Source organism: Lolium perenne, chromosome 7 (genome assembly GCF_019359855.2).
Source record: "Lolium perenne isolate Kyuss_39 chromosome 7, Kyuss_2.0, whole genome shotgun sequence".
In the NCBI taxonomy this organism is placed as follows: domain Eukaryota; kingdom Viridiplantae; phylum Streptophyta; class Magnoliopsida; order Poales; family Poaceae; genus Lolium; species Lolium perenne.
In genome coordinates this window covers 6,728,900-6,753,678 of record NC_067250.2, presented here as the reverse complement: position 1 = coordinate 6,753,678, position 24,779 = coordinate 6,728,900, and the positions used below count along the sequence as shown (strand labels likewise).

The following is a 24,779-nucleotide window of genomic DNA, read 5'->3' as shown; positions in this document are numbered from 1 at the left end:
TCGCGCGCAGCCGCGCATACCTGCTAGGCGGGCAAATGCGCTGCGTCCGCGCGTTGGGCGCAGCGCGCGACCCAAACGGACACGCGGATGCGGGCCGCTGTCCGGGTGTCCGCTTGGCCACCCAAACGGCCCAAAACGAACGGCCGTTTGGAGATGCCCTTAGGGCTCTCCCTCGCCTAGTCACGTGCTCCCACTGCTGCTCAGTGTACTAGACTACTACTCTCCCAGTCCCAGCTCGCCCTCCAAAATCTTTTTTTTTTTACTCCTCCCCTCCCAGGTCGCCCTGTATCTTCCGCCCCCCACATCCAGATCTCGCCGCCGCCACCCGCCGCCGTCGAGGTACGGACTCCTCCGCTCTCCATTCCCCCATTCTTCTCCCCCTCGCACCGCCCGCCGCGTCGTCACAGCTCCAGCTCCAGCTCCAGGCGCACGCGCTGAGACGGGCGCTTCCTAAGCCCTTCTCCCCTATCGCCCCGCAGCTCCCACGTTCGTTCGAGCTACCTCGGTGCCCGCCCGGCCCGACCACTCTGCCGGCAGGCCCTACTTGCTCCGTCTGACGCCAGCGTGTACGCCCAGCTGCTAACCTCACGGCACGGCACGCCACGATTCAGCGCTCTTGTGTCGTGCGGCGTGGCACAGGCCGCGGTTTTCTCGCTCGGTTCACCAGGTGCTTCTGCCCTAGCGTGGTTTATCCCTAGCGTGGTCGATCCTAGTTTACAGAGCCGCTGCTGCCTGCCTGTGCTGGATGCTGTTCCCGGCTCTCGAGCGAGCAGCGGCCCACCGCGCGTGCAGCTTGGTCGAACGCTGTCTGCCTGGGTCGTGTGGATGGAACTGCAGCACGAGGTTGTGCCTCTAGGGCTCCTCCGGGCCGAGCCTGACGGGGGGCAGTCTACTTTTGTCACAAGTCTGGAAAATGTATCTTCTCATACCGCATGCCCGTATGTTTTGATCAAGCCTGTTGGTGGTGGCAGCGTGTCGATCCGTTTCTGGGAGCGCTACATGTCCTAGGAATGTAACAGGATCTTTTGGAAGATTATGCGTTGGTAGGGGTGGTGTTCGGTGTCAAGTGCTACTGTGTACGCAAATGCTGCCTGCTTCATCTTGTGTGTGCGAAAAACACGTATGTACATCTGGCTTGCTATCTCTGTGTTACTGTACGGAAACGGATCGGTTCTTCTTGGGATCGGGATGCGATTTCTCATTCAGTCTTTCTCGCTAGGTTCTCGCTTGATTGTAGTAATACTCTTTTCTTTCTGCTTGAATTTATACCCCCCTTGGATGCAATTTCTCGTTCAGTCTTGGTACCTCGCGCTTTTGTAGTCTTACATTTTGGCGTCTTCTTGTCTTGGCAGTGCCCATCATGGTTCGGAAGAAGAAAACCGGTACCGGCAGTGCTGGAGAGAGTTCCGGGGAGGCTTCGGGAGCTACCGGACAGGGTTCCTCACAGCGACCTGAGAGAGCTCCTCAACAGCCTCCTCAGCAACAAGGCGGTGGCCGTGGTTGGGTGCCTCAACAGGGTGGCCGCGGTGGTGGGCAACACCTAGGCCGTGGTGGTCACTATCAGGGTCACGGAGGGCCAGCGGCACACCGTCCAGGTGGTCCGCCTGAATATCAACATCGTGACTATCAGGGACGTGGGCAACAAGGTGGCGGTCCACCTGAATATCAACAGCGTGACTATCAGGGACGTGGACAGCAAGGTGGTGGTCCACCTCAATATCAGCAACGTGATTATCAGGGGCGTGGACATCCAGGTGGTGGTCAACCTGAATATCAACCGCGTGACTATCAGGGTCAGGGACGTGGTGGTCCACGCCCCAGAGGGCGTGGTATGCCGGAGCCATACTATGGCGGGCATACGGGAGGGAGTGGTGGAGTCAGTGTTCCACCAGGTCCGTCAAGAACAGTTCCCGAGCTGCACCAAGCCCCGCATGTCCAATATCAAGCCCCGGTGGTTTCACCATCTGCATCGGGTGCTGGCTCATCCTCTCAGCCTGTGGCTGAGGTGAGCAGTGGACAACTCCAGCAACAGTTTCAAAGCCTTGCCATCCTCGATCAAAGTTCGACCAGCCAAGCCGTTCGGCCACCACCTGCATCAAGCAAATCAGTTAGATTCCCGTTGCGCCCCGGAAAGGGTACATATGGGGATAGGTGTGTGGTGAAAGCCAATCATTTCTTTGCTGAGCTCCCTGATAAAGACCTCCACCAATATGATGTATGTACTCAGATGATATTTTATTTCCACACCGGAGTTCTTATTTTACAGCTTCTGATCATCAATCTTTTGTTCATCAGGTGACCATATCGCCAGAAGTTACATCACGTGGTGTCAATCGTGCTGTGATTGCAGAGCTTGTAAAGATGTATAGACAATCTCATTTGGATGGACGTCTACCTGCCTATGATGGAAGTAAGAGCCTTTATACAGCTGGGCCATTACCGTTTACTTCAAAGACATTTGAAATTACTCTGCAAGACGAAGAAGAGACCTTGGGTGGTGGGCAAGTCGCGCCAAGGTGCGCTGTTGCTGTGATACTTGTACTTAATTGTATACATAATTTTGTGCTGACATCCCTTTGTTTTCAGGCGTGATAGACTATTCAGGGTGGTGATCAAATTTGCCGCTCGTGCTGATCTCCACCATTTGGCTATGTTTCTAGCAGGGAGGCAACCAGATGCACCTCAAGAAGCTCTTCAGGTGCTTGACATTGTGCTGCGTGAATTGCCTACTGCCAGGTACCTTTTAGCTAACCTTGTCTCGTTTTGTTTTTTTCCTGTTACATGGGTTAAATTTTGCTTGTGGTTTTCTTCTGTAGGTATTCTCCAGTTAGTCGATCATTTTATTCTCCTAACTTAGGGAAACGTCAAAGACTTGGTGACGGTTTGGAAAGTTGGCGTGGATTTTACCAAAGTATAAGGCCAACACAGATGGGGCTTTCACTAAATATCGGTTAGATGCGACCCCTCCCAACTTGAGTTCTCCTTGTGTGTAACTGTTCATTTGTTTTCTTCGGAGTTGTGATGAATGCAGGCGGTGGGCTGCCTGGATGCTCAATCATTCATAGGATTCTAGTTCTAGTTCACAGAGCATCTGAGTGTAGCTTGCAGAATGTCCTTGGTTCTTGCTGACATAATGATTTTATACGGTGCTTCTTGTTGCAGATATGTCTTCTACTGCATTTATCGAGCCTCTCCCTGTGATTGAGTTTGTTGCTCAGCTTCTGTGCAGAGACATCTCAGTTAGACCGTTATCTGATTCAGATCGTGTGAAGGTTCGATTCACTACTTGTCTCACTGTTGTTCTTCAGAGACTTCTGTTTATGCTGAGTTCTCATTGTTAACATTCTTCTGCAGATTAAAAAAGCTCTACGAGGTATAAAGGTTGAGGTTACACATCGGGGAAACATGCGTAGGAAGTACCGTATATCTGGCCTCACTTCACAAGCAACAAGAGAGCTATCGTATGGTCTTTTTCCCTTGCTTTATACACATAAATATCTTATGTTCTTGCATATCTGTGGGTGACTCCCTGTTGGATTTTCCTGCGGTAGATTCCCTGTTGATGAGCACGGTACTGTGAAGACTGTGGTGCAATACTTCGTGGAGACTTATGGTTTTAATATTCAGCACACCACTTTACCTTGCTTGCAAGTGGGCAATCAGCAAAGACCAAATTATCTCCCGATGGAGGTTAGTATCTTTAACAACCTTCCTTTCTTTAACATAATATAAGCGTTTTCATCTATGCACGTGTTTTCTACATAACTATATCCAGCTCAGTATGTTGTTACATGTTGTTCATCGGTTTCTCACTCTGAAATATCAGGTTTGTAAGATTGTTGAAGGACAACGCTACTCAAAACGTTTGAATGAGAAACAAATAACTGCTCTACTGAAAGTCACTTGCCAGCGCCCTCAAGAGCGTGAGAAAGACATCATGCAGGTGATAGTTAATTGTATCTTTTTGGTGCAAATTGATGGCATAGTGTTCCTGCAAAATTGCCTTCTGACATTGCTATGCCTATCACTTATGTGTATAATGTTTATGTAGCTGCTAGTGTTTTCCCCCGTCTTTCATGTTGACAAAGTTCTTCCAGATTGATGTTCTTAGTTGATGCTATTGCAGTTAAAGCATTTATATGTTTTGTAGTTTTTTTTTTTTGGAATTCCTGCACAGATATATTGGCCATCACTAGGTGGTATAAGGACCTATTTGTAGTTTTCGTTACTTTTTGGGTTCTGTGTACTAATATGGATGATTATCAATAGATTGGTGAACTTCTTTGCAATTTTTTTTACAAGATGGTAGTTGCTCAATGAGGATAGTTGCTGATGAGGCATTTGTTACAGTCAAAACCACGTTATTGGGCAACGAACATTATATCTGTCTTGTGCGATTGTACTATCGCTGTTATCTGCACCAGGATTATCCATTTAAACGGAAATGTCTAAATCTTTGTTTTTCCTCTTTTAATCAGACTGTGCATCAAAATGCATACTACAAGGATCCATATGCACAGGAATTTGGCATAAAAATTGATGAGCAACTTGCATCAGTTGAAGCTCGTGTTCTGCCTCCACCACGGGTAAGTCAAATTTCTGTTGCGATTAGACAGCAGTTGATTTTCCATGTTGGTTATTTGTGTTATTTGTGTCTAGCAACTGACTGCACTTTCTTCTTTAATAGCTTAAGTACCATGATAGTGGCAGAGAGAAGGATGTCTTGCCCAGGGTCGGCCAATGGAATATGATGAACAAGGTAGGGCTTGACAACTTGCCCTGAAAAATCAAGATTATGTATCATTCCTGGGAACATAAATAAATAAAAAAATAAAAAAAGTGCCTACTAATTTACTAACCACAGAAACAGTTAGCCACTTGAGGTGGAAATAATTTGTCCAATTGTTTGCCCACTGAATTAGCATACACTAGCAATATTATCTGCTTCTTTGCAACATGCAGCTTTCGTAAATACCAACTGCCTTGTAAGTTTTGTTTCTCTCACGTTTTAAGAAGACTGCTAGTTTCACATGAACCTAGACAGATTTAGGCCCCCCGATTCAAATTAATTGTCGCAGATTTAGGAAAAATGTTGCCTATATCTGCTTAGGTTCATTGAATCCTGCGACACACATCACCCTCACCCTCCCCTCTGTGATGTTTAATTTTAGCTTGTTCTCATACTTGTCCATTTTGGTGGTAGAAAATGGTGAATGGTGGTAGAGTCAGCCACTGGACATGCATTAACTTCTCTCGGAGTGTGCAAGATAATGCTGCCAGGATTTTCTGTCATGAGTTGGCTATAATGTGCCAAATATCTGGAATGGTATGCTTCTCGTAGTTCTCTGTATCATTTTGGTATTTTGTATTCCGTGGTCATCAAATTCTTATTCTCTTTTTCGTAGAACTTTGCACCAGAACCTGTGCTTCCCCCACTTACTGCAAGGCCTGAACACGTGGAAAGAGCACTAAAGGCACGTTATCAAGATGCAATGAACATAATTCGACCCCAGGGCAGAGAACTTGACCTGCTAATTGTTATACTGCCTGACAATAATGGTTCTCTTTATGGTATGCTCTCTTCCAAAACATGTTTGAAGATTGCCCAGTGGATACTTTTACTTACGAGTTTTTGCTCTTCCAGGGGATCTTAAGAGGATTTGCGAGACTGATCTTGGATTGGTATCTCAGTGTTGTCTAACAAAACATGTTTTTAAGATGAGCAAGCAGTATCTTGCAAATGTAGCTCTTAAAATCAATGTTAAGGTATTTCACTGAACTCCGGCAGTTCCTTCTTTATTATGCACCTTGATTTTTATTGTTTTCCTACTGGCAGGTGGGGGGAAGGAATACTGTACTTGTGGATGCTTTGTCAAGGAGGATTCCCCTTGTTAGTGACAGACCAACCATAATATTTGGTGCTGATGTTACACATCCTCACCCTGGAGAAGATTCCAGCCCTTCCATTGCAGCTGTAAGTGACATGTTACTACAAAGATATGTCTATGGTAGCTCTGCAGTTTTGCTTGGTGTGGGAAGTTCTGCAGTTCTGTTAATGGTTTGATAATATGCATTCCTCTAGGTGGTTGCTTCTCAAGACTGGCCTGAGATCACTAAGTATGCAGGATTAGTGAGCGCCCAAGCCCATAGGCAAGAGTTGATACAGGATCTTTTTAAAGTATGGCAAGATCCCCAAAGAGGAACTGTGACTGGCGGCATGGTCAAGTAAAAATCTTGGTGACCTGACGAGGCATATTAAATCTATATTACGATGCTGCTAAAAGTCTAAATTATATGATTTGCAGGGAGCTGCTCATATCTTTCAAGAGGGCAACTGGACAGAAACCCCAGAGGATCATATTTTATAGGTTCTTATCCTTTCTTGGGCATCTTTGCTAAAGAGTGGTTGCCTATTACTATTAAAAAATCGTTTTTTCAGGGATGGTGTCAGTGAAGGACAGTTCTATCAAGTTCTGTTGTTTGAACTTGATGCCATTCGAAAGGTACAATTACTTTGAGTACAGTTTATCCAGAGCAACTCCTAACCTTTCTGCTAAAAGAAGTAACTCTAACCACACTTGTTTGGCAATATTTCATTTATTTTTTTCTGACTACCATTTTTGAACTACGTATGTAGGCATGTGCTTCCCTGGAGCCCAATTATCAGCCTCCAGTTACTTTTGTTGTTGTCCAGAAGCGCCATCACACTAGGCTCTTTGCTAATAACCACAACGATTCACGGACTGTTGATAGAAGCGGGAACATACTGCCTGGTTAGTTGTTTGTGCAAACAACTTTGTTGTCCTTACCTCAATTGTCAACCTGACCATTTTTATGTTTCTATTTCTAGGGACTGTTGTTGATTCGAAGATTTGCCATCCGACAGAATTTGATTTCTACTTGTGTAGCCATGCCGGCATTCAGGTTGGCTCTCCTACATTTGCAATTTGTTTGCTTAATGACATGGGCTGGTTGCTCATTCAAGTGTACTTTCTTTTCAGGGAACAAGCCGGCCTGCTCATTATCATGTTCTGTGGGACGAGAACAAATTTACTGCTGACGAGCTGCAAACTCTCACAAACAACTTGTGCTACACGTAATTTACTGTTATATCGACTCTTTTAATAATTACAACTTCCTTCTGTTTAGCTGGCCAATTAAACATAAAACGTTCTGCCTTTTCAGGTATGCTAGGTGCACCCGCTCCGTATCAATTGGTAATACACCAAACACAAGCCACCTTTCCTATCAGTCTAAGATTCAATGATGTAAAATTCAACGCTGACCATGATTGTTCGCTTTTTTGCAGTTCCTCCGGCATATTATGCTCATTTGGCAGCCTTCCGAGCTCGATTCTACATGGAGCCGGATACCTCTGACAGTGGGTCCGTGGCGAGCGGTGCCCGTGGCCCTCCACAGGGCCCTGCGCGCAGCACCAGGGCGTTCGGAAATGTTCCTGTCCGGCCTCTCCCTGCCCTCAAGGAAAACGTGAAGCGCGTCATGTTCTACTGTTAAGGCCGTGTGCCATCTAAAGTGCTCTGCGCTGTATTTGTGATACTGTTTCGCAACCCTTGTGCAAACCCAAAGCTATTGGACTTTGTTGTACTGCTTCAGTCGTGCCATTAGGACATCGCAGCGCAAGCTCTCGGAGCTCTTGCACTGTGTGAAGCGTCTGTGTAACCTTGTAACATTGCATTGCTGTTGTTCTAATACATTGAGGAACCTATGTTGTGGAATCACTTGTTACCTCTCCCTGTGATTTTTCTTGTCTTGCATGGTTTAGTATTGAAGGTACGGAGTATGATATGCCTGCAAGCAGCTCACAAGATGGAGGAGGAACCTTGCCCTTACTGCTTTGACATGAGTCAGGCTATGACCGTGCATTGCAGCAGGCTGTGGTTAGCATTTCTGCTCCCACTAGAGATCACTGGCCTATCGGAACAGAACATGCTTGTGTACAACCAGAGGGACTCCAACCGGCGGATGCAGTTTCTGTTCTGCTTCATGAGATGGGGGACCAATATCATCAGCCAATGTCACCTAGATGGAGAACAGTCAAGGCTGAGAGTTGGGTGCGTAGTACAAGCATCTGCTCCTCACTCCATCGTTCAGGGCTCATGCAAAAATATATACGGGGCTCCTTGCATCATCGTTCAGGCCCTGTTGTCCAGGTTTCCTTCTACCCATTCGGCGGGCTTCCTTGACACATCAAGGCTATAGGCATTGCAAAGCGTGATCATGCGAAGCATGTTGCCCGCACATGGCTGCCCATGGCACGGATGGAGTCAGTTTGTCCTGCTGCTCGATTGTTAGGCCAAGCTTGGGGGTTAGCTGCAGACTGTAGACCCTCGAATAACAACCCATGGCGATGAACTGACCATTGCATTGCACAATCTGCTGTACTTCTGCAGAAAGCCATAGTTCAGACCACGAGTCACTTCCAACCAGCCAATCAAAGAGGAGTGGGTGCTGATGAGCAATCAAAGGGGAGCTGCTAAAATGCCACCGTAGTAGGATTCATAAAGGCCATTGCTTAATGGGAGTCGTGGAAGTGAAGCCTTGGCGCCTGTGAACACATCAATAAGGCAATTCCAGCGGAGATGAAAGATGAGATGGCCATAGGAAGATTCAACGAAATGCATCGCCTGAAGAGTGTCTTGAGGAATCTGGCAGCGAAGGGCGGTGTTTCGGTTGGCTGGATCCATGAGCTTATTTGCGCCTAGGCGTAGCTTGCGGTGACCATTGTTAGAAGAGCGATGAGGATCTTGGGCACTGAGTCGGAGGAGGAGAGGTGGACATTTGGAGCAGAATGTAGAATTGGATCGGTATGAGGAGAATGCAGCAAGTAAGGAACCGGCAAGGGCGCTAAGTAGGACCGTAGCGCTAAGAGGAGGCTCGCTTTCATCGCCTCTTCCAAAAGAACATGGAGTGGGTCAATTGTGATGATGAATATAGAAGGGAGACAAGGGGTCTCCCTATCTGAGCCCCCGCCCCGTGTTCCGTTGAGGAGGAATGCCTCATGTTTTGAGGTACGCTGATTGTGCTTTGCAAGCCTGTTCGCTAGAACTTTTGAGATTGTGTGATTTGTGTTGTGACAAACTGCATATTCGGTGCTACATTTCTTGTTAACAATATTTGTAGCTACATCACTTGTTCATTTGGTACTGCCATCCATGTCGACAATTTCGACAGGGCGAAATATCCATCCATGTGTGTGCGAGAATATCTTTAGCATATTTTTTATTCAGTAGCTTGGGCCTTTTCTTTTTAGATTACACAATTATCGTTGTGTTGCTGTCCAAGCACAATTATGGCAAATAATTAGGATTAAGACGTGTGTGGTCCACTATACTATCACACTGATCCATCTGACTTTTTAATGGTGTCAGGTACAGTGGGTTTATTTATAAATGGGTTGCATGTGGTACGATAGATTCCCAGAAATTTTATAGGAATATATACATTGTCAGTTTGTTTGAATACTGTGAGTCCAGACAAAAAGAAAGAAACCCATCGATGCGATCGATTACATGCATGTTACCATAACATGTACTAGGTTATAAACTAATATAAATATAGTGGCAAAAGCTTTTACCTAGTTTTCTTTCTGTTCTGCTCTGCTTGCTTTCTTTTGGCTTCAGTTTTCGGTTTTGTTTGGCTTGTAAAATGATCTCGCGCCATCTCGGTGCTTTATTTTAATACAAATGGCACACATTTAGGGGTGTGTTTGAGAAAAATAAAATAAACTATTATAAATTGTTGGGTTTGTTAGTTGGTCTGCTTAGTAAAGCAAGCATAAGCTCAGCATTGCAGATGGAGCTAGGATAGCAAGTCTCTGACCACACCATGGCAACCGAGCAGCTCCTCCCGCAGTGTCAGCGTCGACCGGACAGCGAGGCGCTTCTACTGCTTCTCATGGCCTCCATGATGTGCCCTTCTGCTACCTCTTCAGCGGCGCCGACGACGACAACCCTGGCTCAGCCGCCGGAGCTTACCCTGCTCGCTAGCGCAGCCAAGGAGGGCGCAGGTACCCTCTACGATTTTGATGTACTTATCTATATTTTTTTTGCTTCCCCAAAATCCACTACAAAATTTGTAGGATTTTATAAGAAAAGCAATAGTGGTGTAGAGTAACAGAAGTGCCTACATACGTAGTGAGGTTGCGTAATTCTTGCGTTTCAGTGTGTTTGGATGGAAGCCCACCAGCATACCAACTTCAGAGAGGCTCCGACTCCGGTTCCCACAACTGGATCGTGTATCTAGAGGTAATCATTCATAGTTTTTTATGACTGTCAGTTACTAAACCACATGACCACACTAAAATTTGTGAAACCAAACTTAGTATATCACTGATCTCTAATTGATACAAAATTATTTGGGTACAAAATGTGCCATGATGCGCAGTTTACTTACATATTCATGCAAATATTAACACGGCCAAAAATTGCTCGTTGGGGACCCTGTTATAGGGCATCATGTATTTTGAAACTAAGAGAGTCATTGCTACATATTTCAGGGTGGAGGTTGGTGCAGCACTATAGAGGATTGTTCCAAGCGCAAAAAGACTGGGCTTGGTTCATCTAACTTGATGAAACCGGTGCAGCTGGCTGGGATTTTCAGCAATGATCAGAGACAAAATTCTGGTAATGATAGACATGTTCTTTACCATAATGCCATCTTATGTATGTTTTGGGGATGAAGCTATCGGTTGATGATTTAATTAGCTTCTACCTGCCAGCTATGCTCGATATGTCCGGTCGTCACTAATTCTGATGAGCGCATGATTACTGATTAGATTTCTTTTTCTGACGAATTATTGATCAGATTTCTACAACTGGAACATAGTTTTTGTACGGTATTGTGATGGGGCGTCATTTTCTGGGGATGCGGAGGGCAATGATCAGGTATCTTTTTTCTTGCTTCACATGTAGTTGCTTAATTAGACTGGTTGTATATAGTTACTTTTTTTGTTTGTGTATATTGGTAATAATAATGGTATGCTAGGATGGAAGCAAGCTTTTCTTCAGAGGGTTGCGCATCTTTGAAGCGGTTATCGACGATCTTATGAAGAAAGGACTTGCTAATGCTAAGCAGGTCATACTTTACAGAGAATTTATCAATCTCATATTTTGAGCTAGCAAGAAGCATAAATGTGTTGATAACAAGAATAAACCATGTGAAACCTATCATGGACCAGGCACTCCTTTCAGGCTGTTCTTCTGGAGGTCTAGCAACACTACTACACTGTGATGACTTTAGTGCACGGTTTCCCCGAACAGTTTCAGTTAAATGCTTTTCTGATGCTGGTTTTTTTCTTGATAAGTAAGACTACTCTCATAAGTAAATATACATATATAGCCGTCACTTTATTCTTATTATGAGTTTATTGTAATATTTTTCTTGCAGAAAGGATATATATGGTGAGAAGTTTATCTGGTCCATCTACAATCGAGTTGTTCACCTTCAGGTGAGCCACATGGGGGATACATTTTTTTGAAATGAGGCAAAGATTTGGCATTTTCATTAATATAGAAAAAGGTTTAGACCAAAAAATGCCTAGGATGATCCTAGGAATTTTAAAGAAAGCCTACTCTCCCGGAATTACATTGCCCAAAAATTTAGCATCGGGTAAGCTCCAAGCTCTTGCCTCGTCTTTGATCTTGCTGATGATGGCCACGAGAGATGAGTGGTGTCAGAATACTCTAGAGTTTTTTTTTGCGAGAAAGAATACTCTAGAGTTGTGCTCCGTCCAAATGATACAAGCATATTTCTTTTCCTCTTTGAAGAGCAACCATCGTTCACCACCCATCAACACAAGATTCATTTTCCCAAAACACCACCGGCACATTGTGGACTCCATACGAAGCAAGTATTTCCTTCCAAATCCGGGTGGTGAATCTACATTTTTAAAAAGGTGCGCAGCCGACACTTGAACTTGGTTAAGTGGGGGAAATTTACACAACCTGGCCATCGTTTTTTTTGTAGTCTATCGGCCATCCAAATCTTATTTTGCATCACCATGCAAGAGAACAATTTGCAGTTCAGGGGAGACCACATTTTCCAAACCGAGGCATTAATGGTTGTTGGAATAAGTCCTTCAAATTGCATATTGTAGGCCGAGAAAGAAGAGTTGTGCCGTGTTGTGAATTTCCAAAGGATGGAGTCAGAGACTTGATGACCAAGGTGGACATCGGCGAGCAACTCCCAAAGGATTACAGATTTTTAATCTCGACCACATCAAGGCCTTGATGAAGATTTATTTGGTTGGCCCAAAAAATGTTGTCGCGAGCCTTCCTAACCGTGCAATTATTCCACTTTGATGTTCTAAAGAGTTGAGGCGCAATGTCCATCGGCCAATCCCTCCTAACCAAGATGATGACCAAAATTTTGCCTTTTATCCATTTCCATCCGTGACCCTTAGGGCGGTGGCGATTTTTTCAAGGTGCAAAATGCTAAGTCCGCAAAGCTTGGTTGGGCGGCACCCTTTATCCCAATTAACCTTGCACTTTCCACCGGTAACTTTGTCGCAACTCACCCACAAGTAAGCTCGAAGCAGCGTGATGATTCTCTTGATGACCTCTTTTGCTAAGTCAATGGATGTAATATGGTAGATGGCCTGGGATACATATTTGGAACCTGAGGAAAAAAACATTTTAGTTTATAATAAATCTAGCCTTATAACTAGTCATCTTCAATATATTATCTCTGGACTTAATTTGTGTACCCCTTCCAACAATGATTGGAAAAAAGTCTGTAACTTTTATTACGACTTTTCATATTTGCTTCACTGTTATGCCGACACCCATACATTTTCACTGAATCTTTTCCCTGCTGATAAATTTATTCCAGAATGTTAGCAAAGTTCTTCCCAGGGACTGCCTCGCGAAGCAGGAACCAACTGATGTACGTTGTTAACAAGTCCCTAGCCATTATCTACCTAATTTTGTTTCCTACACATTGCAGTAATTTTCTATCACCTTGCTAATTACATTGACAACTGAGGAGACATATCCGCTGACATAATGTATACATGCTCCAGTGTTTCTTTCCTTCTGAGGTTATTAAGAGCATCAACACCCCCACTTTTATTCTCAATTCTGGATATGATTCTTGGCAAGTAAGTAAGTGTGTCAACTATTATGTTTATTTCGGAATTCCCTGTAGAATTTCTTTTTCTTGTACACTTGTAATTGTATGTTAACTTGAAAGATTAATTAACTATCATGGATTTATATGTTCCTTGTTTCAATCCACAGATAAAAAATATTCTTGTACCAGATGAATCATCTCCCTCAACTTCTTGGTTGAGTTGCAAGGCTGACATCCGAAAATGCGATTCCAGACAAATTAAAGAACTCCATGGTTGGTCAAACCTTTTTCTCTGCACCATGACATATCTTCTCTGTTCTCTAAACACTGATCTACATGCATCATATTGTATATATATAGGGTTGAGGAATACATTAGTTGATGACTTGAAGGTTGTCGAAGGTAAGGAAGACTGGGGATTTTTCATCGATTCGTGCTTCGCCCACTGCCAAACACCGTTCCGAATCTCATGGGATTCACCCATCTCTCCTAGGCTTGGAAACAAGGTATTCTATAGTTTCTCAGTGGATGCAACATGTTCAATTGGTGTACTTGGGTTGATATTCTGTTTATTTGTTCTGCCGAGTAGACGATCTCAGAGGCTTTTGGAGATTGGTACTTTGGCAGAAGCCAAGAAGTAAAACAGATCGACTGCGAGTATCCATGCAACCCTACATGCAGCCCCCTGCTGCCTTCATAATGTAGTTACTCCAGTTAAGGGACTCCACTAAGATTCTCATATCTTATGATCCTTATTTACCTCATATACTAGCTAAGTGCCAGCGGCTGCCATGCGAGATTCAGAATTAAACTTTGCACTTTTTTTTGTATGCTTACATCATCAGATCTGCAACTCACATATGAACATGTGCTTTTATTCTAGACAAGGATATTTATTTCGGATGGTAGGAAACTTTGTACCGCAACCATGCGCACTAGTACAAAATGGGCCATCACTGGCAGGACTTCGGTTGCTACCAGAGTTCTGTAAATTTACATAGATGTAATATGCATGTTATGCCGTTTGCGATGTTAATCGGTTTCACTCTGCCCAAAATCCTTTGTCTTATTATGGGAGTAGTAAAGTAATTTTCTATTTGTAATTTCTGATTTCAAAGTTGGTATGGCGAGCAACACAAACGATGCATCAAGATTTTGAGTTATCACATTCACGAAGAGAACATAGTGGGCAAAACCCACATAGGTGTCAGCGTAGTGAAACAGCATGTGAACATACAGATGCCTCATGACATAGTCGAGGTACAAAGTTGTTGCTGACAGGGCAAGGACAAGGAGGGCACCAAGGGATAGCAGGTTGGATGAGGAGAGGTGGCAAGAGTGTCGAGAATGTATGTTTGGAGGGGTACTAAGAAAAGGCAGCACACAAAGAGCAGGAGGTGGCAGCAAAGGCAAGAAGGTCAGGGAAGGAGCACAACGGAGCGACAATAGAGTGAAGCAGGCCATGGGGGAGATCTGCCCAACCTTGGAGCTCAGGTGAAGCAGGTTGGGCTGCAACAAAATTATAAATCAAAAGACAGGCAGTAGGAGAATGCACTAGATACCAAAAAGAAAAAAAAAGGCCGACATAAGGGAAAAATGGCTTGTGTATGTATGGTTTCTGACATACTAGCTTAGCTGTGAGCACAAAAACAAACTAAACTAGTAGAAAGTTAATACTGGTACAGTAAACCTGCAAGACATTGCTAAGATGGAAATCTCGTCAGACGGAACGGAAAAGTAATTCTCATATATACAGGCTACAGCTATCATTTCCTTCACATTGAATTGACATCCAATGATATATACCAGTTTGATATATTACGTGAGAAATGCCAAAAACATTGCAAAACCATACGGGTTAATCCGTTGGTTTCACATAACAAACAGCCACTGACCAAAGTAGGCTAGGTGACGAACTGAGATTCTCCATCAACCACTCAAAAGCGCCTCACGGCTGGGTTCCATGTTTCAGTTCATAGTTCTAGGTTTTTTTTTATGTCATTCAGCCAGTTACCATCAGTACAAGCATCCGCTACTGTTTTGCTGGCTCTAGTGTTTGGATGAATGATCTGGTAGATATCTGGGGCAGTTTCTTCGGGTGTTGTTCCATTTATCCATCCATAAAAAGCAACTCGCGCCATCGCCTACGACCACCCTCGTGTCAGCGTTAAACATGTGTCTGATTCTTTCCTCCACAGGCGAGGCCAAGGTGCTCCATGGTCTGTCCTCCGCAGTTCGAAGTCTCCATTCCCATCTTGTGCGCAAAGCTAAGCTCGTGATCTCGAGGTCCATAATGCCAAGCCCCACTTTCGTTTTTGGCCAACAAGCATGCTTTCAACTGACAAGGCACTGCCCTCCTTTGACAGATTCAGTACTCTTCCTGAGAAATGCTCTTAATCTTGTCTATGGTTTTGAAAACCCAAGGAGGCGGGTCCAGAGACATGATGTGAAAAATAGCAATGGACAATAGAACGGATTGGACGAAGATCAATCTTCCACCCTGGGTGAACATATAAGTCTTTCCAAGCCGCAATCCAGCTCCTGATCCTATCAATTAATCCTTGAAAATCCTCTTTACGTAATTTCTTGAAATTCAGGGGTAATACAAGATAAATACCAGGCATATCTGCCACTCGACTATTTAGAATAGAGCTAATATCCACGATCAACTCATCATTGCAGCATATGGGAGATATTGATCTCTTGGCCATGTTGCAATGTAGACCCAAAGCACCCCCAAAAAATATCCAGAAGGAACTTTGTTGTAGAGGCATCTGTGGTTGAAGCTTTGAGGAATAAACATGAACACCATTTGCATGCATGCTGAATGAAAATGAAGAGCCTGCAAATCGGGCACAATAAAAAGTACATCTTTCAGTAAATATTGGTAGTGCCGAGTTGCAGACATGATCCCACATAAGTTTACTTAAAGTTTCAAAAGTTGCTAGTTCACACCCTACAGGGTGTCGAAACATCTTACAAATTCTTGCAGCAAAAAATGCTACAGACAACACCAATGACCATGGATCAAGACCATCAACTGTTACAGAACATACTGGGCACAACCCACATAGGCTGCATCATAGTGCCACAGCATATGAAAATAAAGACGCTTGGATTGGACGTATCTTCCTCTAGCGGTTTGCCCAGCTCAAATGTGATGCAATCTTTAGAATCATGGAAATAGAAATATATGCAGTTGCTCCTCCCTCCCCATCTCTCTGGGTTCATGCAACACAATGGCTGACTTCTCTCATCGGTGCTGATGAAGATTGCCCAATTCTCTAGCTTTTCCACCTTCACCCACTTTGCTGGTTGACTTGATAGGTCAAGGCGGAATGCATCCAAGGTATCTCCTGTAGATGGAAAACATCCCTGGCAACCGACCAAGAGAACCATATCACCGCAGACCACTAGCCACTTCTGGGAAAGATGCCATTTGCTGGTCATGTCTCCTCCCCAATCAACTGCTATTTTCTGCATGCGAATCCTGGGTACCAAGTCCACAGTGAAAAGTCTGCGATCCTCATCCATGCCCAAGACCTGACCTTTTAAGACCACTATCTGCTTGATTGTTCCATTGCGAGGAGAACGTTTCAAGCAGGAGTGACTACCAACAGGCCAAAAGAAATTGTGTCCTGCAGCATTGACTAGGAGGTGTGAGTTGGGCGATGCAATAGGAGCCGTGAGGGCAGCATAGTAGAGATGATTGTATACATCGGCCGGGACCGGTAGTTGTGGAGGCGAGACAGTAACACCTGTGAAGACATCAACAACAAGACATGATTGATGGTTGTCTGATAATATGATATGGCCATAGGAAGCACCTCCAAAATAAAAATTATCCAGAGGACTCAGCGGGGCTTTCCTGTCACCGAAAGCAGCAAACAGAGGAATCTGACAGCACGTGTAGGTGTCCTGGTTGGCTAGATCAGTAACATAGCATGAACGTTCAGGTGCGAGGCTGTTGCTAAATGGGCGAGGACGAGGGGAGCACACAGGGACATCAGGTTGGAGGAGGAGAGGTGGCAAGAGCGTCGACTTGCATGGGTAGGAGGAGAAGGCAGCACGCCAAGAGGGGCAGGTGGCAGCGAAGGCAAGAAGGTCAAAGAAGGATCCCAAGAGAGCAACAATGGAGTGAAGCAAGCCTTCTGGGAGGTCAGACCAACCTTGGATCCCAGACATAGCAGGGAATGTGAACACGGCGGCCTTGGTGTTATAGGAAATCACAGCTTATCTGAAACATTATGAACCAAGAGACAAACATTAGAAGAATGAACTGAATACTGCGAAATTAGAAACAGAGCACCGATACAGAGTGCGAGAGTGGTTCCGGAGATGCTAGTGACAGGTAACAGGCATGTGCTCGGTTAAAATATAAAAAAGCACTAGCCACACGGTAATACAGCCAGAGATTGGGATTGTACGAGTATCATCCTATGGACTACTCGGTTTGCTAATAATGATTTCGATAATCAAATGCAGTTACTGAATGTTCCTACATAGCCCCTAGCCACTGCCTGCAGTCTATACTAGTACTACAGCCACTGTCCTGCCCTAAAATTACTTTATTGTTAGATAACTCATAACCGAAAATGGCAGGGAACTGACTAATCTTCAACCTACGGATTTGAGATTGGAACAACACGACTCCAGGCCTAGGGTTCTGACACCGACGGGTTTGGGAGTAAACGAAGGATTTGGGCATTTGGCCGAGTCAAAGAGGGCGCGTGCAATCGTACCAAAGGCCAAGCGTGGAGTAGACGCGGCTGTAGAAGAAGGGGCGGCGGCGCGGTCGTAGAAGAAGGGGCGTTGGCGGTCTGCTCCGGCAGCGCCCGATGACTCCGCACTGTGTCGCCGGCGATGACCAAGATAGGGAGGCTTTACATGGGCTTAGCCTGGGCCGGTCTAGTGCAAGGCCTGTCTTCTCCAAATTAAATGGCCTCTATGTTATTATTGTCTCAAAGAGATGTTTATATCTTGTCAAAAAAATTCTAAAAAAAAATCTTGTCAAAAATATGTGAAATCCTTAAAAAGAGGTCTACCTTTTCACAGACCTGTTCTGTTCTTGTTTTGTGAAAAGTGGCGTGTGACATGCTTGCTAAGTGGAATTTCTCTTCCTGAAGTGTGGGCGTACAACTTTTATTTTTTTCACCTTCAGAAACTCCAAATAGACTTTTTTAAGAAACAGTTTGTCCGAATTACAAATTATTTTTCGCAGTTGTGTTTCTCGATGTGTTATTCGAAGCTAGTAGATATCACGTGGATAGCTTTCTATGAGCTTTGGCTTTTAGTGTACCTAGACATTTCACTCCAAATAGCTAGTAGATATCACTGGTAGAAAAATGGCCTTTAGTCGCGGTTCGCAACTGCCATTAGTCGCGGTTGCACAACCGCGACCAATTAAGCGCGACTAAAGGCCCCCCCTTTAGTCGCGGTTGCTTACGAACCGCGACTAAAGGCCTGTCCACGTGGGCAGCTAGCGTGCGCCTGGGCGAAGGACCTTTAGTCGCGGTTGGTGTCCCCAACCGCGACTAAAGGCTATTTCGTTAATTTTTTTTTAATTCATTTGGGTTTTTAATTTTTTTTCACTCCGTTTTTTTTTCTATTTTTTTTCAGAATTTCTATTATTTCAGTTATTTGCATAGCTTAGTCTCTATCTCTAACTACACTTATCTCTAGTCAAATTACTTACTCGTGGTCAAACTTCCCGCTCGGTCACCCATCCTCGCACTACTCCACCTCTAGCACGCTTAACTTCCGAGTTCCATTCCGTCCCGCATCCAAGTGCTACGCGCACATGTATATGATACTAGTATCATATCAATCCTACTAACATGTTGGTCGATGTCACATTTTTTTATTGTTTGAATTTCAAATAATCTTTTTCATAAACAAAAATAATGATGTAATAATAATCGTGAATAAATAAATAAACATTAACTTTTCAATTTTTTTTTAAATTTTTTAATTATTTTTTTTGCCAAAACCTAAAAATTTGAAAATCTAAAATTTGGGTAAAAGTAATAGTAATCTTTATGCTAGATGCAATTATTAATTTTATTTTTTTGAAAAATTTAAAAAATATAAAATCCATAATTTATAGCAAAAACTAAAATCTTCCTGCTTTCGTATTTTCATTTGGAATTTTGAGAATCTAAAAATTAGCTAACCGGGTAAACCCGGATGAATTCGGATGTAACTTTTTCCCAGGATTTTTTTGATATATTATACGTTTTTTTTCCGACGTCGTATGCAAAAGTTATTGCGGTTTTACCATTTTTTAAACTTTTTTTGCAAAAAAAGTGAAAATTCGAATTTCTTAATTTCTCCGAATAGTAGGTTGTATAACATACAAGAATCTGAAAACAATTTTTTTTTTGAATTTTCTATCATTTTCACCAACCGGGACTAAAGGGGTACCCTTTAGTCGCGGTTGGTGTCCTCAACCGGGACTAAAGGTTTTTCTGTCGGCCGCATCCCTCCATAGCCCTTTAGTCCCGGTTGGTGTTACCAACCGCGACTAAAGGGGTACCCTTTCGTCGCGGATGGAACATTAGTCGCGGGTCGCTTCCCGAACCGCGACTAAAGCCCCCTTTAGTCGCGGTTCGAATATTTCCGGGACTAATGGGGGTGGACGAAAGCCTCTTTTTCTTCCAGTGTATTTCGAAACTCCAAATAGACATTTCAAGAAAACAGTTTGTCCGAATTACATATTATTTTTCGCAGCTGTGTTTCTCGATGTTATTTTTCGCAGTTGTGTTTCATACTTCAATTTTCTTCATATTGTCGAGTACTCTGGCTTTTAGTGTACCTATCTTTCGTCTTTGCTAATGTATGCATATATATTGCATAGTGAAGTACACGCGCGGTGCATCACGGAATACACTTACCCTGCGCTGCGAAGTACTCGCAACTCGCCCTATTTCAGTTTGTGTACTCCATGTTTTTTTTCGACCGAGCCGTGCACTTTATGCTGTGTAGTCCGTGTACTCGGTGTAATGTACTTCATGTATCCCATGCTACTTCCTATCATGTACTTTGTATGGTGCATTTCCTGCATTCCTCCCACTTTGCGAATTGTACTTCGTGGTATAAGTATTTTTTGTACTTTGTGATGTGTACTTATAGTAAAACTGGAAAACAATAGAAAACAGCAAAATTGTACCACGCGCGTGGGGATTCTCAAACCACGCTGACACGTAACCACGTATTTCAGCTGGCACCTCATAATATGTCTTCATATTTTTCTGCTTGGCACTGAATCTAGTGTAATATTACAGACGTGTGCACAGCCAAAGGACTAAGAGCAAGTACAATAAGGTACAGTCAGCTGGCTATAAGAGATAAAATATTATAAACTTGCTTAGTTGGAGGAGAGAGATTAGGAGAGAGAAGAGGAGTGGGCTCTTATCTTATAGCCAGCTCTAGCACGTGCTCCTAGGCACTATGTGAGACTAAAAGGTGGGCCATGTATTGTAAAAGTACTACACTTTTATAGCTCACTATTGTATATGTTGGCTCTAAGTTAGCTATAGATGACATGGCACTTGGCTTATAGCCAACAACTGGCTACACTATTGGAATTGCTCTAAGAATACCCTTTTCCCGTTTTTTCGATACGTTTCAAAATCTAAGCACTTATCAGACACCCTTTTTTTGGCATCACATTCTAGCGGAGTCTAGTATTTTTGTAGATCAAAATGTAGACACAAACATCCCTTAGCTCAAAGCGAAGACCAAGCACAGAAACCAATGAAAACAATCATACATTTTCGGTGTTATTAACTTATTACCTGCCTACATGTTGAGGAAGCATGATATCATTTTGGCATGATATAAAAGAGTGAAACGAAAACTCACCCTTGGAAGAAGGGAGAGAAACGAAAGATGAGTTCCATTCATCTAACCTGAAAAGAAGACATCATAAAATAACACAGCAGCCCAGGTTAGCAAAGCATCTGTGGTACTAGCAAATTCTCTCTTTTTTGATCAAACTCTAGATACCCCGCAGATCAAGAGCGGGCATAATAAACAAACCAACACAGTTATACATTTCAACGTTATTTACATGCCATCATGTTGAGGTGGCAACAACAAACATGCAACCGAGGAAGAATGCCTTATCCACACACACGCACCTGGTAAATTTAAAAGGACACACTCCTGGTGAATTTGACTTGTCAAATTGAAAAAGATTTATAAGATTTTAATAAGAGCACAAGTCATGCAGAAACAGGGGAGACACTTAAGTTGTCAACTCCAGCATAGAAGAGCAACAACTAGTTAAGTACATATCCATCCAGTGAAAAGATTAAATAGCAAACTGAAAGACAAAGTAACTGCAAAAGCTTCAGCTCGACTACCACCACGAACATCATTTTACAAAGCCAAAAAAAAAATTCACCCAAGAAGCCAGTAGAGCAGCAAGCAGTAGCTGCTCAATGACGGTCACTGACCATCGGAGTAGAACATGCTTGGGTACACCCAGAAGGCCTGCAGCTGGCCGTACCAGTTTCTCTTGTACACAAGATCAGGGTCCGTGGAAGGATCCCAAACAGCATCCGCGTCTTCACCCAAGCCATGTACACTCCAAGGCTGAGAATAATGGGCGTAGTACAAGCGGTTGCTGCTCCCTCCCCACTGTTCAGGGCTCAAGCAAGAAAACGACGGGCTCCTCACATCACCACCTACAAAGAGTGCCCAGTTGTCCAGCTTCTTCACCTCCACCCATTTTGCAGGTTTGGCTGACATGTCAAGGCGGTAGGGTTTATAGAGGACTGGTGCTCCAAATGACAAGCTTACGTAATGGTCAACGATGAGAAGCATGTCACCACAGACTGCCAGCCACGGCCTTAAATATGGACATTCAGTCATGTCATCCCACCACTCGGTTGTTATCTCCTGTAGGCCAAGCTGGGGGGCTAACTGTAGAGTGTAGATCCTCTGAAAATAATCCATGGCGATGAATTGACCATTAAATTCCACAATCTGATCAATGCGCGCATCAGAAAACTTGAGTTCAAACCAAGAGTCGCTTCCGACTGGCCAATCAAACAGGGAGGATTGGGTACTGATAAGGAGATGGCAGTTGGGTGATGCAAGGGCAGCTGTCAGGGTGCCACCAAAGTAGAACTCCTCCTCAGGGTCACCACTGAACGGGAGAACTGGAGGTGAAACCTCGGCACCAGTGAACACATCAACAATAAGACATTTTCCTTCTCGGCAGCAGATGAGATGCCCATATGAAGAGCCAGCAAAATGCATTTTCTGAAAAGTGACTTGAGGAATCTGGCAGCGAAGGGATTTGTTCTGGTTGGCCATATCAATGACCTTGCATGTGCGTAGCTTGTGATGACCATTGCTAGAAGGGAGATGGGGAGCTTGGACACGGATATTGGGCCGGACGAGGAGAGGCGGGAGTACCGTGCAAAAGGTTGATTTGGACGGGTATGATGAGAAGGCAGCACGCCAAGAAGGGCATGTGCTAGCAAACGCAGTGAGGTCAATAAAGGATCCCAACAGAGGAATAATGGAGTGGAGCAGGTGATCTGGGAGCTCAGCCCAACCCTGGAGCCCCGCCACACCAGGGGGGTTAGACAAAGAGGGGTCAGAAATTTTGCTCGGGCTTTGCATGATGGCAAACTATCTGCAGAACACAATATATTAAGGCACACAGTATTAGAAAGATGAATTAAATAAGAGATGGAAAACGCATATAGCATGCTAGGGCCATGGATTAGCACATGTTATTCTCCATATCGTGTATATGACTTCCATGTTAAGAAATTTGTTTAACAGTTGTACAAATAAGGAACTCGACTCAATTGATTTCAGCAGATTGTTATACTAGGACAAGATAATAACATGCACAGAAAAGATAGTACTTCTAATTGGCAAATGCCTAGTTAGAAAAAAAAAACGTGGCAGTGAAACCCATCTGTATCTTCAGAGCATGGTAGAGAAATGGTGACGGATGCTACTGCATTTTGCCAGGTAATACACACAAAATAAAACATCCGTAGTTGTAGGTCTGTTAACAACAATGCCCAACCAATAAAATACAGGTAGCAGTAGGGATACACTAATATTCAAGGATTTTTCAGCTCAGTAGTCATCTCCATCTGTCAAACATATTGTGAGGTACGAGGAACACACAAACTAATTCCTGCCCAAATCCACAAAGCCAGTTCGAGCCACACAGCCGAGCCGTACGCACATGACACATCCCACCTAGGGTTCTGAGGCATAGCAGTATACATAAATCTCTTACAGCGGTGATTCATTTCGGTCTTCACGAGAAGCTTGCATGTCAAGAAATTCGTCACTTTTACAAACAAGCATTTCGTTGATTTCAGCAGAAAGTTATCTCAGGACAAGAAAGAAACATACACAGAAGAGGAACTTATACTGGCAAATGCCTCCTATTTAGGAGAACTTTTGCCCAAAACCACCCAAGCCAAATCGAGCCACACAGCTGAGCCGCATGCGTACATCCCACCTAGGGTTCAAAAGCATACTAGTATATCTAGATCTCTTACAGAAAAAATCGAGCGCAAAATCTAAACCTACCGACCGACTCGCTACTCACAACAGATGAGGAGAAACAAATGCAGCGGAGGGAACAGGAGGGTTCCGACGAGGAGGAGGAAAATGGGGAGATCACAGGCCTTGAGGAATGATGAGGATGCAGGCGCTTGAGAAGATGACGACGGCGGCGATGGTGCGGATGCCGGCCGGCGGCTTCTCCTGCTGTGTCGCCGCACCGCCCGAGTACTTCTCTGTCGCCAAACGGCCGTGAGATCGTGGGTCGAAGGCCTTTTTAATCGGCTTAGGGTTTGTTCGTGAGATCGGATGCCTGGCATGGGCCTAACATGGGCTTTGAGTGCTTTGTTGTGCTTTAGAAAACATTTTGGCTTGCATTTTTCTCTAAAAGGTGCTCCTCCATTTCATATTAATAATTGACACACGCTTATTTGGAAAAAGTTCCCTTAGGGTTTTCTTCTCGCGACGGGTGATCCCGGCGGCGAGCGCTTGTTTCCTGGCGGCCAGTGAGGATTCCCACCGTTTTGTTTGGGCTGATCAAGGGGCGGGCTAGTTCCGCTACCCGGCCTCGGCATACGGCGGGGTTTTTCGATCTGGAAGTCTAGGGTTTTGTCGCACGTCGTTGCGAGGAAGCTTTTTAGGGTTTTGGGAGATGGCGGATAAGGCGTCGAGCTCTGGAGAGAAGGACAAGGAGAAGGAACTTGCAGCCCTGATGGAGGAATTAGGGATTGGTGAGGAGGATCTGGATGATGTGATCTATGAGGAGGAAGGACCTCCAGTTGAGGAGGCGCCGCGGTGGCTAGCGGTGGCTAGGGTGCATACTGACGCACCTTACAGTCAAGGCTGGTTCTTTTCTAATATGAGATCAGCGTGGAGCCTGGCTCAGGATGTCAAATTCAGAGCTATTGAAGCAAATCTTTACATCTTGCAGTTTTTTTGCTTGGGTGATTGGGAGAAGGTGATGCAAGGAGGGCCCTGGAACTTTCGAAACTCGCCGGTATGCATAGAACCATATGATGGATTCACTAAACCAAGTACCATTGACCTCGTAAAGATTGCTGTGTGGGCTCAGATTCATGATCTACCTGAGGGATATAGACCTTTGGCTGAGAATTTGGCCAGAAGGGTGGGAACTTTTGAAGCTT

At 44.3% G+C, this 24,779-nt stretch overlaps 5 protein-coding genes across 5 annotated transcripts; 2 read left to right on the top strand and 3 right to left on the bottom strand.

Moving 5' to 3' along the window:
- The first annotated feature begins 204 nt into the window (after positions 1-204).
- On the top strand, positions 205-7,739 carry LOC127311588 (protein argonaute 1B). Its single transcript, XM_051342030.1, has 23 exons — positions 205-339; positions 1,353-2,215; positions 2,296-2,516; positions 2,587-2,736; positions 2,817-2,950; positions 3,163-3,272; positions 3,355-3,461; positions 3,552-3,690; positions 3,827-3,943; positions 4,479-4,586; positions 4,688-4,759; positions 5,204-5,326; positions 5,406-5,571; positions 5,645-5,766; positions 5,837-5,974; positions 6,083-6,225; positions 6,306-6,368; positions 6,440-6,503; positions 6,638-6,773; positions 6,851-6,924; positions 7,002-7,096; positions 7,186-7,217; positions 7,310-7,739. The coding sequence occupies exons 2-23, from the start codon at positions 1,361-1,363 to the stop codon at positions 7,513-7,515; spliced, it is 3,375 nt and encodes a 1,124-aa protein (XP_051197990.1). The 5' UTR covers positions 205-339; positions 1,353-1,360; the 3' UTR covers positions 7,516-7,739.
- Positions 7,740-8,214: 475 nt separating this feature from the next.
- LOC127316281 (uncharacterized) lies at positions 8,215-9,210 on the bottom strand. The gene is given in 3 exon segments (XM_071823786.1): positions 8,215-8,465; positions 8,468-8,910; positions 9,146-9,210. Coding segments are annotated over 3 exon segments (759 nt in total).
- Positions 9,211-9,657: 447 nt separating this feature from the next.
- On the top strand, positions 9,658-14,146 carry LOC127311590 (pectin acetylesterase 5). Its single transcript, XM_051342031.2, has 12 exons — positions 9,658-10,027; positions 10,183-10,265; positions 10,517-10,643; positions 10,825-10,904; positions 11,005-11,094; positions 11,198-11,322; positions 11,407-11,467; positions 12,850-12,903; positions 13,040-13,117; positions 13,257-13,362; positions 13,450-13,595; positions 13,679-14,146. Exons 1-12 carry the CDS (start codon positions 9,847-9,849, stop codon positions 13,787-13,789), a joined length of 1,242 nt encoding a protein of 413 aa, XP_051197991.1. The 5' UTR covers positions 9,658-9,846; the 3' UTR covers positions 13,790-14,146.
- Positions 14,147-15,900: 1,754 nt separating this feature from the next.
- On the bottom strand, positions 15,901-17,998 carry LOC127311592 (uncharacterized). Its single transcript, XM_051342033.2, has 2 exons — positions 17,832-17,998; positions 15,901-17,326 (listed from the first exon to the last, which is right to left on the bottom strand). Exon 2 carries the CDS (start codon positions 17,272-17,274, stop codon positions 16,126-16,128), a length of 1,149 nt encoding a protein of 382 aa, XP_051197993.1. The 5' UTR covers positions 17,275-17,326; positions 17,832-17,998; the 3' UTR covers positions 15,901-16,125.
- A 3,271-nt stretch (positions 17,999-21,269) lies between these two features.
- On the bottom strand, positions 21,270-23,904 carry LOC127311591 (uncharacterized). Its single transcript, XM_051342032.2, has 2 exons — positions 23,760-23,904; positions 21,270-22,738 (listed from the first exon to the last, which is right to left on the bottom strand). Exon 2 carries the CDS (start codon positions 22,723-22,725, stop codon positions 21,541-21,543), a length of 1,185 nt encoding a protein of 394 aa, XP_051197992.1. The 5' UTR covers positions 22,726-22,738; positions 23,760-23,904; the 3' UTR covers positions 21,270-21,540.
- Positions 23,905-24,779: the final 875 nt, after the last annotated feature.

Bases quoted from the DNA above. Each gene is read 5' to 3' on its own strand.
- LOC127311590 (XM_051342031.2), top strand. From the start codon at position 9,847: ATGGCAACCGAGCAGCTCCTCCCGCAGTGTCAGCGTCGACCGGACAGC. The intron at 12,904-13,039 runs GTACGTTGTTAA...TACATGCTCCAG, and splicing joins CGAAGCAGGAACCAACTGAT to TGTTTCTTTCCTTCTGAGGT. The intron at 13,118-13,256 runs GTAAGTAAGTGT...TTCAATCCACAG, and splicing joins CTGGATATGATTCTTGGCAA to ATAAAAAATATTCTTGTACC.
- LOC127311588 (XM_051342030.1), top strand. From the start codon at position 1,361: ATGGTTCGGAAGAAGAAAACCGGTACCGGCAGTGCTGGAGAGAGTTCC. The intron at 4,587-4,687 runs GTAAGTCAAATT...CTTCTTTAATAG, and splicing joins GTGTTCTGCCTCCACCACGG to CTTAAGTACCATGATAGTGG. The intron at 7,097-7,185 runs GTAATTTACTGT...CTGCCTTTTCAG, and splicing joins ACAAACAACTTGTGCTACAC to GTATGCTAGGTGCACCCGCT.
- LOC127311591 (XM_051342032.2), bottom strand. From the start codon at position 22,725: ATGCAAAGCCCGAGCAAAATTTCTGACCCCTCTTTGTCTAACCCCCCT.
- LOC127311592 (XM_051342033.2), bottom strand. From the start codon at position 17,274: ATGTCTGGGATCCAAGGTTGGTCTGACCTCCCAGAAGGCTTGCTTCAC.